At 48.5% G+C, this 15,330-nt stretch overlaps 1 protein-coding gene across 3 annotated transcripts in view; it reads left to right on the plus strand.

Moving 5' to 3' along the window:
• The window catches only part of EXOC6B (exocyst complex component 6B), a 274,450-nt gene that overhangs the window by 197,208 nt on the left and 61,912 nt on the right, over positions 1-15,330 (plus strand). For all 3 annotated transcript variants that reach the window (XM_086747734.1, XM_086747730.1, XM_086747732.1), the window contains one exon: positions 7,493-7,566. In XM_086747734.1, the coding sequence (XP_086603860.1) occupies positions 7,493-7,566 (74 nt within the window). The remainder of the gene's footprint in view (positions 1-7,492; positions 7,567-15,330) is intronic.

Genomic DNA, 15,330 nt, shown 5'->3' on the forward strand with positions numbered 1-15,330 from the left:
GACGTTCCGCGCTAGAGGTGAGCACGGCGGTTTTGAGGACAAACTCCTTTATTTTAGGTTATTGCACTGTGTGCATCCTGACCAGCAAAAGCTCCTATTCTGGGGGAGAAAAGGCGATGTTGGAATGAGCAGAGGGAAAGGTTTGAGCAGACTGCATCAGGAGAGGAATCTCCACGCCACTGATGCTGATCTCTTGATGCACCTGGAATCCTGTGTGCAGTTTTGGGCCCCTCAGTACAAGAAGGACATTGAGGTGCTGGAGCGCGACCAGAGAAGGGCAAGGAAGCTGGTGAGGGGTCTGGAGCACCAGTCTGATGAGGAGCGGCTGAGGGAACTGGGGTTGTTCAGTCTGGAGAAGAGGAGGCTGAGGGGAGACCTCACTACTCTCTACAACTGCCTGAGAGGAGGGTGCAGGGAGGTGGGTGTTGGTCTCTTCTCCCAAATAAATTGTGATAGGATGAGAGGAAATGGCCTCCACGTTGCGGCAGGGGAGGTTTAAGTTGGATATTAGGAAAAATGTCCTCAGCAAAAGGGTTGTCAGGCACTGGAGCAGGCTGCCCAGGGCAGTGGTGGAGTCACCGTCCCTGGAGGGATTTAAAAGATCCGTAGACGTGGCGCTTAGGACTTGGTTTAGTGGTGGACTTGGCTGTGTTGGGTTAATGATTGAACTCCATGAGTTCAATGAACTGCTCCATGGCAAGGCTGCTTTCTTTCTCCACAGCGTGCTAAGATGCTCCTTCTCCTTCAACATCCCCGTTTTCCCTCCTGGTGACTTTTCTTGCCTAACTTCCAGCTCATCCTAGCGCTCGGTAACGCCTCATTGTGCGCATCACGACTAAGCTTGCCAGTCGTTGTGGTTCCTCCACGGGGTGGCTTGGGGTCACGCATCAGCACCATGTCCTGGAACATCACGACCTGGCGTGGGGCTCAGCAACAAGAAAAAAAGCAATTCTGGGAAAAAGGTCCTGAGTTTTGACAGTGTGTGGGACATGATGGACCAGATCATGGATTTTGGCAGCTTAGAAAGCCGCGGTCTGTGGCTTAAAGTACCATCAGTGTCCTAGACTGTCCCAAAGGTTGAGCTCAAGTTTCCATGAGCTGCCTGCATGGATGGCTTGCAAGAAGACCTTCTCATCGTGGAGCAAGCAGGTCCTGATGGCGTGCAAGCATGTGGTTCCCTGGGAACTTGCAGACCCTCTGCTTGCCCGCTCCTTTGCCCAGGCCTGGCTGTCACTTGCGGTGCGGGTGACCTGCGCCGTTCCCTCGGAGGAAGAGAGGAGCAGATCGCTTCCTTCCCGCCTCTTCGTCCATCAAAACTCAGCCCTTACTGGGAAACAAAACTTTGCGTTTTCCTGCTGTGAAAACAGTGTGGGGTGATTCGTCCTGACAGCAGAGCCGTCTTCCAAGCTGCTGTACGCGCTCCCTGAAATGGGAAGGGTAGATTATTGGTGTGCTGGGTGACACCGGACGTGGAACTGGGAGACTCTGGTCCACAGCTGTGCCACCTTTTCCTACACTTAGATTTATCCTCTCTTATTTCTGCCTGAATTATTTAGTGCTCCGTTTCCTTCAGGTGACCTTTCTCAGAGGGTGCAGGGTGCTCACAGTGGCAAAGGAAGTGATGCCTGGAGAATGAGGGCGTATAAATATGCGTGGAGGAGAAGCGCATGACTCCCCATCAATGAGCTATCAAAACCACGTCGTTTTTGTTTCGATGCTGGTAGGACGTGTTTGGGCAATGTTCTCCGCTTCAGCACAGTTCTTAAGTGGTCTTTGCAAGTTTGCCTCGAGCAAATCCGTGGAGTTTGCGTGATGTCAAAGAGAAATGGACTTCTCTCCAGCCATTTTACCCTGCCCCTGAAGTGACACCTCCTGCTTGCCTCTGCTAACGCTGACTGTCATCTGATTTTTGCCTTCTGTTAGCCCTTCATCTGTCCTGTAATCCATCACCTGGTCTCCTTCAACATTTTAGCTTTAGTATTTCTCTTGTTTTCCTTCTCTTTTGTCTGCTTTGTAAACCTCTTGCTAATCCCGCGGTGCCATCTCAGCCTCTCCTGTCCTCTTGTCTCCAACCTCTGCTGTCCACTACAACATTTTGGATATCCTCCATATGCAACCCCTTCCTGTGTTCTCCTTTGCTGCCAGGATACCCACTGATATTTATTTACCCATCCTTATATAGTCCTTCGCAACTCTAGGAAGAGAAGACACATCTGTCCACACCTCAACTCTGCACCCACCTTCCCTTGCCCTCCCATCATGGACACACACTGTTGATGGTTGTCAACCTTTGCAGCTCGAGGGAGCTAATGGTGAGATGTGCACATTCTGCTTTTCCACTGGTATTTTAGTGGAGCTGAGAACTTCGCAGCTGCTGAGAGACATCCGCTGTACGTCTTGAGTTACAGCTTTGGGAACCTGTTTAGGTCTGTAACTTGATTCTGTAGACCTGTCCTACAGGTTGGCAGGGACCAGTTTTCCTGGCACACGTCATACAATGTGCTCTGAAGAGCTTACTTTTCTTCTGCTTGAAAACATCCAGTGGTCCATCAGTGAGGAGTTCCTACCTGGGGCTGTGGGTGCTCCTCAGCTCTGTCAGCAGACCATCACGGCCCCTGAGACCACTCATCTCTGTGTAATAACAGGATTCCAGGCTCATCTTTGTTCCATAAAAGAACAAATGACAGAGGGGAATAGAGATTTTTATTTAATCTGCCCCAGTTCAGGGTATTTTGGATAACTCCTCCCTCTCCCCGCAGCTCTCTGGAATTTGCCAGATGGGGATGAGCTGTTTGGCCTGTGATGGGGAACAGCTTCAAAGCAGGGCCGTGTGGGAAGGGTGTGGGTGCAGTATAAGCTCAATATGGAAAACTGGGATCATAGAATCATGGAATGGCTTGGGTTGGAAGGGACCTTCAAAGCCCACCCAGTCCAACCCCTCTGCAAGGAGCAGGGACATCTCCAACCAGATCAGGTTGCTCAGAGCCCCGGCCAACCTGGCCTGGAATGTTTCCAGGGATGGGGCATCCACCGCCTCTCTGGGCAGCTTGGGCCAGTGCCTCACCACCCTCATCTTCTTGCTGTTCCCCTTGCCTCCATTCCTACCCATCATTTCTTTTTTCCCTTGCGAGCTTCTGCAGGGTCCACGAAGAGATTTGTTCTTCAGCATTAGTGTCCTCAAGGTGGCATTTTTTGCCTCTGGGTAAGAAACAAGAGGTCCTGTTGCTTTGCTTTTGTAAGACAGTCTTCCAAGAGTTCGTCTAAGGCAGGTGACTTTGAGACCCGCATTCTTCATATAAGAATTCATGGAATGCTGAGATTGTTGCTTCCCCAAATACAAAATCTTATTCATGACTGATGTGACCGCAAGTGGATTGTCCAGGTTTTCCTCAACAGGAGCTGCTGGAACCTCGATCCCGCAGGTCTGCTGTCAGGAATTCTAGCAGTGTCGTGTAATTTAGAGAAAGTGTTACCCTCAAAATGATGGTTTTGAGGAATGAAGTCGCCAGCTGTGTTTATTTGAACCCCACAATACGTGTAAGGCTGTCCCCGTGTGCGTAGCCGTCTACGGTACACAAGAAGAGATTCCCCCGTTCTGTGTAATTAATTTACAGTGGATGTCTCTTTTCTGGTGTGCGTTTGAACTCTTTAGTCTTTGTTCATTGTAAAGGGCTTAACGGTTCCTGTTCCTTGGTTCTTTCATCGGTGAAATGTTTTGGAAGAGAGGTTAGAGTCCCTCTGTGACCTGCCCTGGGTGGCCCAAGCCTGTAGACCTTGCAAAGACATTACTTTTTTGGCCTGAACACAAGCCTCTCAAACCTTTAGCCTGGCTAAATGCTTTGTACAAACAGCCGCATACTGATCCGCTCTATTCTCCTGTGATTTTCTGCTCAAGGGGCTGTACTGTAGGTGGCTTGCAGTGTTTGCCACTTGCCTTGGTCGCGGAGACGGCACAATGAACGAAGCCGACAGTACTGAGGCCAGCACTGTGCTTGGTTGTTCCGAGAATATTATCCTGAAATCTGGTTGAAGAGATTAAAACCAAGAAGAACTGGCTGTGTCTTTCCTCTAAGGCTCTGTTCTCTTCTTTGTTTCTTTTTTTTTCTTTAAGACTTTGTTCATTCCTCCTTCAAAATAAGCTTGTGGCATTGGTATGTAAAGTGTGACCTGTGATTACAGAAGACACGGCTATTTTTCTAACAACCGTGGGGTGAAGCATTACATTCGTTCCTCTTCACACTCCTTACAGCCAAGGGCTGTAGCAGCTTGCTTCTAGCGTCCGAGCCGTATCCTTGCTCTCATTTCTTCTGGAACGCAAAGAATATGATCCCGTATGTCATTTCACTTCTTGGACGTTGAGTGCGTTGTTAGTGCAGCAGGGACTCCAATCCCTTCTTTTGATGGGAATGACCCTTCAAGGGCGTGTTGGGTCAACGTGCTACCGTTGTTGTAGCGTGCGGTGTTAAAGGGTAGCGTTGCTCCGTAACCCTCCCAGCCTTCCTCCCGTACGGTTCCTTAGCAAGAGACAGCTAAAGGCGAGCTGGTAACGAGCAACCGTGTCTTCGGATGGAATCTGGCTTGGGTTGCTTGTGAGCAAATGACAGTAAGTGATAAATTCACGAGTCTTGTGAAAATATTCAAGACCCAGTCACAGGCGTTTTCTCGTGAGGATTCAAAATTCATGCATTGGGGAAGATCTTAAATTTCACAACTCCATGTGTGCTTCTAAGTAGATTCCTAGCAGCTGAGAAGCCCTTCAGTCCAAAATAGAAAGTTTCTTTCATCGCAGTCCTTTCGGGGTTTCTGCTTTCCAGCGTCTCTTCAGATATAATTAGCAACGTGATGTGACCCCATCCGTAGAGGGCAGGACGTAGCGGTTGGGTACCTCAGCCCAGGGCACGGAGCTTCCCAGGGCAGTTTCATCTCTTGAGAAGATGCTCAAACGCAATTTCAGAAGTTTGTAGCTTCTCAGGTACGTGCTTTTCCAAAGCGGGGGCGTTTTAGGATTGACGTGGCTTTTGGGATAATTTTTCCAGATGGGACGGTGGGGTGTACAGCGAATGTGTAAGGCTGATTTATGCCTTGCAGATCATAGTCGGAGAGCTTGCGTTAGTCCTCCTTGCGTGTGCGTGCTGGCGCAGGCGAGCGACAGTCCAGTTTTATAACAAACATACATTAAAGTGCCTTTACAGTTAGAATTAATTAAAACGGTTTGGGAGGGTTCAATGTAGACTCCGTTTGGACTGTTTGCACCCTAAATATTGCGGCATCGGTTGGTGAAGCTGGCTGGAAGCTGAGCAGCTCCTGTCTCTGTCCAGTCCCATCCTGTGCAAAAGTGGCGAACGGTCCAGAGGCACAACCAGGGATGGTTTCTCCTGGCCTTCATCCATGCTTTTCCTATCCAAAATCTCAAGGTGAACGGTCAAGTACTGACTTTCTCTTTTTATTTTTTTTTTTATTCCTTTCTAATAGTAGCGTTGGAGAAAAGTAATGGTTTTACAGCCGCGTTTCTTATTGTCCTGCAGCAGTTGTCACTTGAGCGATCGCAGCGAAGATGAGTGATTGTTTCAATCATCAAGCTCTTCCGGCATCCGAAAATATTAAAAAGCAGAGCTGGGGGTGTCTGAAAACTGGCCGCTGAGCCCCTGGAGGTACCTCTGTCTGTGTTGAAGGATGTTCTTCATCTCAAGATTTTAATGGAAGGTGGAGCAAGAAAGCTGACAAATAACCCCTCTCGGGTTTCCAGAAATAAGGCAGCTGAGGAGCGGGGCTGAATCCCAGCATGTAATTCATAGAATCGTAGAATCACAGAACGGTTTGGGTGGGAAGGGACCTTCAAAGGCCACCCAGTCCAACCCCCCTGCAAGGAGCAGGGACATCTCCAACCACATCAGGTTGCTCAGAGCCCTGTCCAACCTGGCCTGGAATGTTTCCGGGGATGGGGCATTAGTTAATTCATTAGTTTCTTCTTGTTAGAGCCGTGAGGACTGCCTGTATGACCGGGCTGCTGTAGGAAGTCTTTAAAAAGAGGGCTGTGATAATTTGTTTTCCTTCTTTTGTGACATTTGCTTGAAAATGAGAGAACTTTTGGAAGGAGAAGCATTCAAGGAGAAGACTGTCTGGCATGAAATTACTCTGTTTGGTGTTTAAGGCCGGACTTTGTCCTTTAGTTCCTCTGTGCAGTTGTGGAGCCAAAAGGCAAAACCCTCCTTTCATATTGCTGAGCCACCCTTAGTCCTCAGCTTTGGGGAGCTGCAGGAGCTGTTTTGAAGATTCTTGCATGGTTAAAACCAGAATAGTTGGGTGATAACGGGCCATACATAACTCAAAAATCTGTAGGTTCGTGTATATTTTCCCTCTCTTCTTCCTTTCTGCCATCACACTCGCTTGCATCTCCAGAAAACGTTTCAGTCCAGCATGGAGCGTCTTCAGTGTCTGCAGGAGCATCAAAATTCAGCCGAAGGCAGAAGCTCCCTCTTGAGTCTTCCATGATGATGAGTTGTGTCTTCGCAAATTACGTCCCATCGGTGATGAAAAGTTACACGGAGAGCAGAGATAAAGCCGTTACTTCTGTAGCTGAAGAGGGTGACAACTGAGCAAAGCTGAGCAAGATCAACCTCAGGCATGTCTTCAAAAGACACACTGGAATGTGCGCAGCCGTTGGCTTCATGGGCGCTACCAAGGACAAGCTGTGACACGGCATGGAAGAGCTACGGCCCTCTAACATGGATTTGCTCAGTGGTTTTAGACTTGGTTTAAATAATAGATTAGAAGAAAAATAAACGACTTAAGTATGAAATTTTGGCCAGATTACACTGGAAGGAGGTAAATGTGGCTCTTGGAAATAGTCTCGTCGCTTTAGAAGCCAATGTTATTCAGTTGTCAGATGTCTTCATCCAACATAAATAAATATGCCACATAATGGCCGCGATTCTTCCCGTTTGGGGTGACCGTGCGCTAGCAATAGCGCGCCGTACCAGATAATGCAAATAATCCGCTGCCGAATAATTAATGATGTGACGGGGCATATTTTTTTGATGAATGCTTATGGAGCCTGGTGACAGGCGTGAAATTAGAAAATTCCTTCAGTGCCCTAAAATATAAATAGCTTTCGGAACTGAAAAGAGGTTCACAGCTGAAGATTTTATTGTGTCGAGAGGAAAAACTTTTCCACCCCCATCCCCCCCTTTCTTCTCGGCGAGTTGTTTGTCCATTCACAAAACAAATACTCTGAAGCCCAGTACGGCTCATGGGAATAAATTTCAGGTCGAATTAGTACAGTTTCCTTGCTGTCAGGACGGTGGAATTAATGGTGTTTTGATGACACGAATTTTGAAGGGCGAACAAAGACGCTGAAGGGAGGGAGACATGACTCCTTAGAAGCGCGGTCCTCCTCTCCCCCAGCCTCTCTTGTCTTCCCTGTCATCCGTCTGCCAATCTCCCTGTCCATGGTTAGTTAAAGGCGCTTTTTATCCTCTTTTCTTTCCCACAGAGTTTGCCAGATCCGGCCCAGTGCCTGGGTTCCAAGGGGACACGCTGCAGTTGGCCTTCATCGACTTGAGACAAGTAAGTCTTTGTGTTTTTGTTTTTTGTTTTTCTTTTAAGATGTGTGACTGAAGACCATCAGGTCTTAAGGAAGGGGAGAGGAGGGGAAACGGCGTCGGTACTTTACGCCAGAGACCTATATTTCCCCCCTCCTCCTCCTCCTCCCCATGCTCGAAGCCACCTCCTTATTGAGCGCTCCGGGGTCCTGGAGATGGTGGAGGTGAAAAGGGCTGGTGGTACGAGGGCGAGAAAGAAAGCCATGCCTGACCCTGGCCGATGGGGTCCATTGTGCTCCCGTTGGCTTCTGCAGACGCGGCGAAAAGATAACTCCGCGACTCTCCCGGCTGACGCCAAGCAGGTGGTGCTAACAGAGAGAGCAGTGATGCAGAGACCGCCCGCCTCGAGGACTTTTGTTCGCAGATAATGCCCGCAGAGGCGTTTTGCGAGGGCGAAGGAATTTGCATTCGGGCTTGTGTGGGGAGGGTACGAGTGCGTGCGCGCCTGTTCGCCTCCGTCTTTGGCTCGGCTTCCCCCCTTCCCCGATCCCCTCTTCCGCCGATGGTCCCCAGCCATGAATGACAAAGTGACTGTTGGGGAAGATGATCGGGGAAGGCTCCACCCATCGGTGCCCACCTCTCGAGGGGGCCCCGTTGGAGCCAAGCTGACCGTAGCAGGTACTGAGGCATTTGTGGGGCTTGGCAAGCCGGTTTAGGGAAGGGGGCCGTTCCAGCCAGTCATTTGTTTGGGGTAGAAATGGGCATTATTGATATAGGAGGCTGGGGGGAAAAGTGAGGTGGTCCTGTCATCTCTTGGCGCTGAAGATGGATGGGTTGGAGAGAAAGTCTGAATGAAGTAAGACTCAATGACTGATGCTTCTCTCCTATTAAAACAATCTTTTTTTGTCTGTTAAACCCCCCTGGCTTTGTCCCTCCTGCCATCATGATGCAGTGCCTCTTGTTTTCAGGGTTGACGTAGTTTGCATTCTGAAAACTTTCGGGTGCCGAGGGTATTTCTTAAATCTGCATAATCCCTTGTATCGATGATCGCCTTACCACTGGGACTCTGATTCACGCTGGAGCCACTTTTAACCCGTAAGGGTTTGAGAACTTCTCTGAATCCAGTTGTTGGGCAGGGAGCAATCTGTCACCCCGTGACACTTCTGTGTATGTTTAGTAACGTCGAGATGCCGTGCGTTCGCTTTTCGGACTCGGACCGGCGAGTACCTGCCAAATTTGTTTGCAGAACGGTTGAAACAGCTGCATGGGAGAGGTGCGTGTTATCGCTGCTCCGCGTTGACGCTTTTATCTTCATTAGCTTCTTGGCACTTTGTTGACTGCAGTGCGCAACGTGCTCGCAGCCTCCTGGGTATGGGGAAGTGGGGAGGCTTTGGTCCTTTTCCAAGCACGAAGAGTTGAATGCAGGGGTTTTGAAGAGGAAAGCTGTGGCTGTTTGAAGAGTGAAATGCCTTAAAAATGGTTGGTGAGGTTCAGCTGCTCTGAGCCAGTGAAATGTTTGTACGGTTCATAAGTGCAGAATGCGGCCAAATGGATTCAGCTCGGGTGAGGAGAAGCTGAACAGTAGCCCTCTGCAATTCTGCTCTGTCAAATGTTCTCCTCTGTACACGGCGTTTTCTTCTTTGTTTTGGAAGGTAGTCCCAACTTTTTTCCTTGCATTTAAAAAGCACGTTACCAGGAGAAAGGGGAGATGCTCTGACCTGTTGAGTTTCAGGTGAGGACAGGCAGTCCTAGATCATCTTCTGGAGAATCATAGAATCATAGAATTCTAGAATGGTTTGGGTGGGAAGGGACCCTCAAAGGCCGTCCAGTCCAACACCCCTGCAAGGAGCAGGGACATCCCCAACCAGATCAGGTTGCTCAGAGCCTCATCCAGCCTGGCCTTGAACGTTTCCAGGGATGGGGCTTGTTTCCAGAGATGCTTGTTGATGTTAAGTATCGTACAGATAATGGCCAACATCTCATTGATCCAAGCAGAGAGGACTCCACCTATCACTGGCTTATTGAAATTAGCATTAAGGTGCAAAGATGAGGTAGTTCCCACCTCCCTTGATCCTGTCAATGACCTAACCCCGTGACGTGTAGTGTCACCAAACCCCATCTGTGTGAAGCTCCGTTGGCTGCTCTTGGGGCCATCACAGGTCCAATGGTTCCTCCGCTGTGGTCCTTCGTGTTGGCCTGCAGCTCCAGTTGCAAAGCCTGGGGGCAGGGAAGCTGAAAGGGTGAGTGGATGAAGGGACAGAAAAGAAGAAATGGGGAAAACTACAAACAGGGAAAAGATACCACCTGGAAGCGTTGGTGTTTCTGGCTGGTTTCCTTCGCCCCGGAAAGAAGTCCAGCGTAGCTGGTGAAGGGGTGTTTCCAACCTGAAATCCAGACAGGCTTCTCAAAATGTTGGAAGTAATTTCAGGTTTGTATTTCAGGTGGGTTTGTACTTACCATGGAGCTCTCCTGTCAATCAGCGTGGCTTTGCGTGCGCAGGCAGAAGCGCTGTGGCTTGCTTGTGTGGGGAGGAAAAATGCAAAATACACAGAGCAAGTAGGGAGATGGACGAGCTCTCCCCTTCCTTTCCCAGTACATTTCAGAACTAGCTGGCGCAGAGCAATTGTAGATGAGAAGAAAATTTCCAAGTAGTGTGGGATGATTAAGTTTAAGGGAATGACCCAAACTAATTCTTAGTACGATAAATTGTAAAATGGTAGAAAAATGTGGTGATTGGGTTTCTGTCTTGGTTATAGATCCCTGTAATGGAAAATGAGCCGCACAAAAATGTCGTTGTCTAGGAGCATCAGGGACCCTCCGTGTTCAGTGCAGCAGACTCAAGCGTAAGATCCCACTCTAGGTCGAAAGCCTGATTTTCTTTTTGTTCTCAAGGAAACTGAGAGCAATTCCATCATGTATGTTAAAGAGGAAAAAGAGTCAAGCCTAGAGAATGAAAACTGCAGTTCTGAGCAGACAGTAAGTTAAAATACAACTGCCCCATCCTGGGACAATTCTAAGTCCATAAGTACCTTTAATGAAGTGATAAAATAAACCAAGTCACACCTCAAATCCTTGTGTAGGAGCCTTTTTTTAACAAGGGTCTGACAGCGATGCTCAAAATATTTGAGGCTTTACAAGGAAGGAATTGTTCCTGTTCCCCCTTAAGATTTAAAATTTGCTCTTATGCACTCGATGCTGTACATTAGAAATCTGAAATAAATTTAGTTCCGGAAATAACTCTGCTAAAATATGAAAGGTGCCTAGATGATTTTAGTTTCCTGCATCTGTCCTTCAAAAATGACGTAGGCGCTTCTGTCCAAATGCGATTGAATGTCCAAAAACCCCGGAAGAGCTCCAGGAGACTTCACATCATCCCCAAACCTGCACGTGCAGTAAGTTCCCTGCTCTCTCTGCGGCTTCTGGCCAGCTGGAAATATTTTAGCTTTTCATTTTCATGGGTTTATTGTGAGTGAGTTGGTTGAAGAGGAAGGTTTTACGTTTGTCTGTGAAGTTGCTGCAAGCCACAGCCACGCTGATCTCTCCTAGAAGCCGGATCGACACTCGTGGCTGCCCGCCAAGGAAATCTGTCTGCAGCCCTTCAAGAATTTCCCTCTGGGCTCTAGTGAGTGAACATCCTCGGTGGGTTAGAGCTCCTTACTCTAGACCTCTCCGTCTGTCCCGCGAATTATGCATCCTGTGTGTTGAATTTCCTCTGGAAGTGCAAGCTTCAGCATCAGGGGAGATTTAGAGGCAGGCAGGAGCCTGTCTTGTTGGAGGCACGCGGATGCGCAAGGGATACGGGCAGGGATGCTCCATCATTTTCTGATTTACGTTATGGTTGCGACTTGACAGTAGTTAGGAGTTTGAGATCAGCTAAACCCCGCCAGTGAGGTTAAGACAGGCAAGCGCTATGGCTGGGTGTGGAGCAGCTTTTCTCCTTAGCGCTTGTCCAGTAAGTTGTGTTCGAAAGCCAGTTGTGGTTATTGTGGCTTCGCGTTGGGTGGCGGCCAGTTGGGTAACGAGAGGTCTCCCTCTGGTGCGTTAGTTTTTCCCCATTACCTCTCATAGAGCTGCTTAATAAAAGTGCTCCCCTCAAGAACACAACTCCCTTCCATCCCAGCTCTGTGCCCTCTTCTTCTTCCCCGGATACAGGTTTCCTATTTTTTCCTGCATTGCTCACATAGTTACTGGAGAGTTTTTTTCATTTAGAAGACACAGAAGAGAAAGTTAGGCAGGAACTTTTACCCGTATGAAATGTGCACTTGTTCTGTCTTTGTGTCCAGCTTAATTTTCCCCCAATGACTTCTGAACCTTCTGGCCCGTTTTGGCCATAGATGGTTGGTGGGCTTCGAAGGTGTAACAGCCCTACAGATTTTTTCTGAAAATAGGAACCAAGATAGAGGAGAGAAGCTGCAAGGTGAACTCACCCCTTAGTCTCGACCTTGAGAGAGACTCATGGGGAAGCCTGGATTTCTTGATTCTGTGGTTGGTTTTAAGGAACCACCCGCTGCGTTGTGGGGAGCAGTGAGCTGTGAGGTTACGTTGGGCATTCCTGAATGTCCAGCTTAGCTTCTTATCAGAACATCAGATGATAAATGAGGTTTTTAAAACTCCATCTCACTTGGTTGTTGGCTGCTTTAAAGGCACTTGGAGGCTTGAACTTGCTCAAGGTGAGCTTGTATGGAGTGAGATGTAGCTCCTCCTACAGCTACCTGTCCTGGGCTTCCATATCCAGCCCCGGGCACGCTGGCCGAGGGGAAGCCTTTGCAAATTTGGGCTGAAGGGCGAAGGTCCCATGGGTCTATGGCTTGAAATGACATTGCAAGGCTCTGGCCACCTCTCTACTCTGTTACCTAAGCGGTTCAACAGTAGGAAGATGGAGACGGTCCCTCCAAGAGCTCCGAGGCAACATGCAAGTTTGTTCCCACCAGGCAGGAAGCCCTGGCTTGTTTTTTTTTAAACTTGTTTTCATATTTTGCGGTTAAATGTGGTTTCCCTGCCCTGCAAAGTCAAATTATCTGATGAGCAGCATGCAAACAAAGCGTTGGGTGAGCCTTGGAGCCAGTCCGGAGCCTGCTGAGAGAGACTGCCAGTGCCATGAGTCTGCAGTGGCGCGGAGAGAGGCTTGTTAGATGTGAAACTGGTTTGGCTTATTTTTCCCCACTTGTTTTGCTCGTCGATGCAACAGAAGTTGAAAATTGTGTTAGAGGGAGGATCAATTAAGTTAACTATCTCGGCGGGATGTCTCCACTTCACATGTGCTTGCTTGCAGCTTTGAAGCGCAGGTTTCTGTCGTAAGAGAAGTTGCAGACAGAGTAGCTGCCACGTTAATCGTTGAGTGCAGTGAGGCAGAGATGAAAAGGTGACTCATGGGTTTCAGCTCATCTACTTCCTTGGCAGTCACTATTTTCCATCTCCAGATCGTTCTGTAGGCTGCCACCTCCCTGGCCCACTACCTCACCCCTCTTCGGCCTCGAGCTCGGCAGTTCTCCCGAGTGCCCATCGCAGGGCTCTTGCCAAAGACTGCAGCATGAGGGATCTGGGTACTCTTTTTTTTTTTTTGAGAAGCACTCTTGTACAGTCTGGTTTCTGGTCATCTTTAGTGTTGAAGGCCCTTTGCAAGGGACCTTTACCACAGAAACAACATTTATGTTTTGCATCTCAACTTACGTTCTCTCCTCTCCTTTTAACTGCACCCTGTAGCTCCTGTGTTCACCCTGTGTTCTGTGCTCGCTTTAATTATTTAACCGTTGCTGCGTGGCCTCTGCCACGTTCTCTCCAGCTCAGGACTATCTGAAGCCCTTCATTGGCTTTCAAGAGCAGTCCTGCGTGCCCTGCCCGGAGCTGCCTCCCAGGCGGCGTTGAGTGAAACATTGAATTCTGTTAATCTTTTGTTGCAAATGTCATCTTGTGCACTAAGGAAACAAGAGGTGCGAAGACACGTGTTCCAGTTGTAGCCTTAAGTCTTAATTACCCTACAACGATGGGTTTGAGCGAGTTTTATCATTACCCTTAAATATAGGTTTTTGCTGTTCAGGTCATATCTCCAGGCTGTTAATTAGTTTCGCTGCTCCTCTCCGAGTTCCTTCCACTGATCAGTATCTTTTGGATAATTCACCCACCGTTATTAATCACGTTCATTATGGTAGTGCCTACGGGCCAACTAATAACTGCCCATTTTGCTGGGTCTTGTGCGAACACGAAGACCTGAAGAGTCTAAATAGATGATGGAGACCAGGAGGGGCAGGCCAAGTGCATCTGACTTGCAGCCGAACACGTTACTGCCGATTAAATGGTATTTTGTTTCCTAACAAAAGGAAATCTAGGCATCCAGAACCCGTAGCCACATGGGCTTCCCAGCAGTGGAGATACGATCGCCTTCATCCTCTGTCACACCTCTCTACTTCCATAGACCCAAATTGTGCTGGTTTTTCTAAAGGCCAGATTGCCTAGGGAAACCGATTTCAAAGCTGTAGTCTGGTGTTAATTTATGGTGGGCCTCAGTGGTGTCTGGGCCACTCCAGCGTCATGCTGAGTTTCCTCTCAAAAGTTATCTGCATGGGGTAATACAATAATTTTTTTTAACAAGAAAAAGACTGGTACATTAGGTTTCTCTCTCAAGGGATGCCTGGGTTTGTTTTCTAAATCCGTATTTGGAATGAAATGACTTTTGAAAATGTTTGCTGTAATCACTTGGTGGAAAGCAGTAGTTGTGTAGTGTTACAGATTTATTAAGGCCCATTTAAAACCTCATGAATCTCATGAACCCACGTTGTATGAGTTGTCCAGTCTTTGGGAGGTGGAGCTGGCCGTACGCCTTGGTTCCAGTTAGAAACCTGCTGTGGTGAGAACATGGTACTTGCTTCACCCGTGAACAAGGTGTGGCCAAGGCCCTCAGCATCTGGAGACCACATGAGGACATGGGACCTATTTCCATGTCACCTCCTGTGCTTCAAGTGCCCTTTCGAGTTCCATTAGTCCAGGTATTTAGTGTCTCCATCCATCCATCTCCCACCTCGTGTCTCCCTAGGAGGCTTGGAAGAGGTGAAGAAATATAAAGATAAGATGGAGGGAATTACCTTTAAAAAAATCAACCAAGATTAAGAAACAAAACCCCGCAGATGTTTAGTGAGGGGCCTTTTTTTGCCTTGTTTCACGCTCTTGGTATCCGCTGATCATTCTGCCTTGACGTTAGCACCGTGCGTTTTAACCCTTGTTGGTAACACCAGAGCTAGGTGCATTTGGGCCTCGATTAAAAGCTGTCTCAGAGCAGTTATGACACATCTAAGAAGTAGTGAGAGATGGTTTGCAAGGTGTGGTGGAACCTCCTAAAGGTCAGGCTGGACTCCAGTGTGTGGATGTACTCTTCCAGGCATCCTGCAGTACCCAGAGTGCTCACCAGGAAAGGTGCTCCACGTTGCAGACCCATCACAGGTGACAGATGAAGGCATTTTTTCGCCGCTCCAACGCGTCTTTGTGCGATCACCCGTGGAGACGTGCTCAGACACGGATTGTTGGGCAGGCACTGCCCAGGGAGCCGGGCAGGAATCCCCCGGGCTGCGGCTAACCCAGCGCACCAGGAAGGACATTCCAGGGTCTTGGCCAAACCACTGTGTTTCTTGCTTGTTAGGCTCAGGGTACGGGTTTTGTTAGTGCCCCAAAACCAACAGCGTTTGAAAAGGGCACGTTAAGTAGTTTATTTATTTTTAAATCAGTGTTAACTGTCTGACTCACAAAGGAAGGATGCTTCAAAGTTTCTGCTGAAAATCCAAGCTGCTGCTTGCTGCGC

The sequence above is a fragment of the Chlamydotis macqueenii genome, chromosome 4, assembly GCF_036417535.1.
Source record: "Chlamydotis macqueenii isolate bChlMac1 chromosome 4, bChlMac1.mat, whole genome shotgun sequence".
In the NCBI taxonomy this organism is placed as follows: Eukaryota; Metazoa; Chordata; class Aves; order Otidiformes; family Otididae; genus Chlamydotis; species Chlamydotis macqueenii.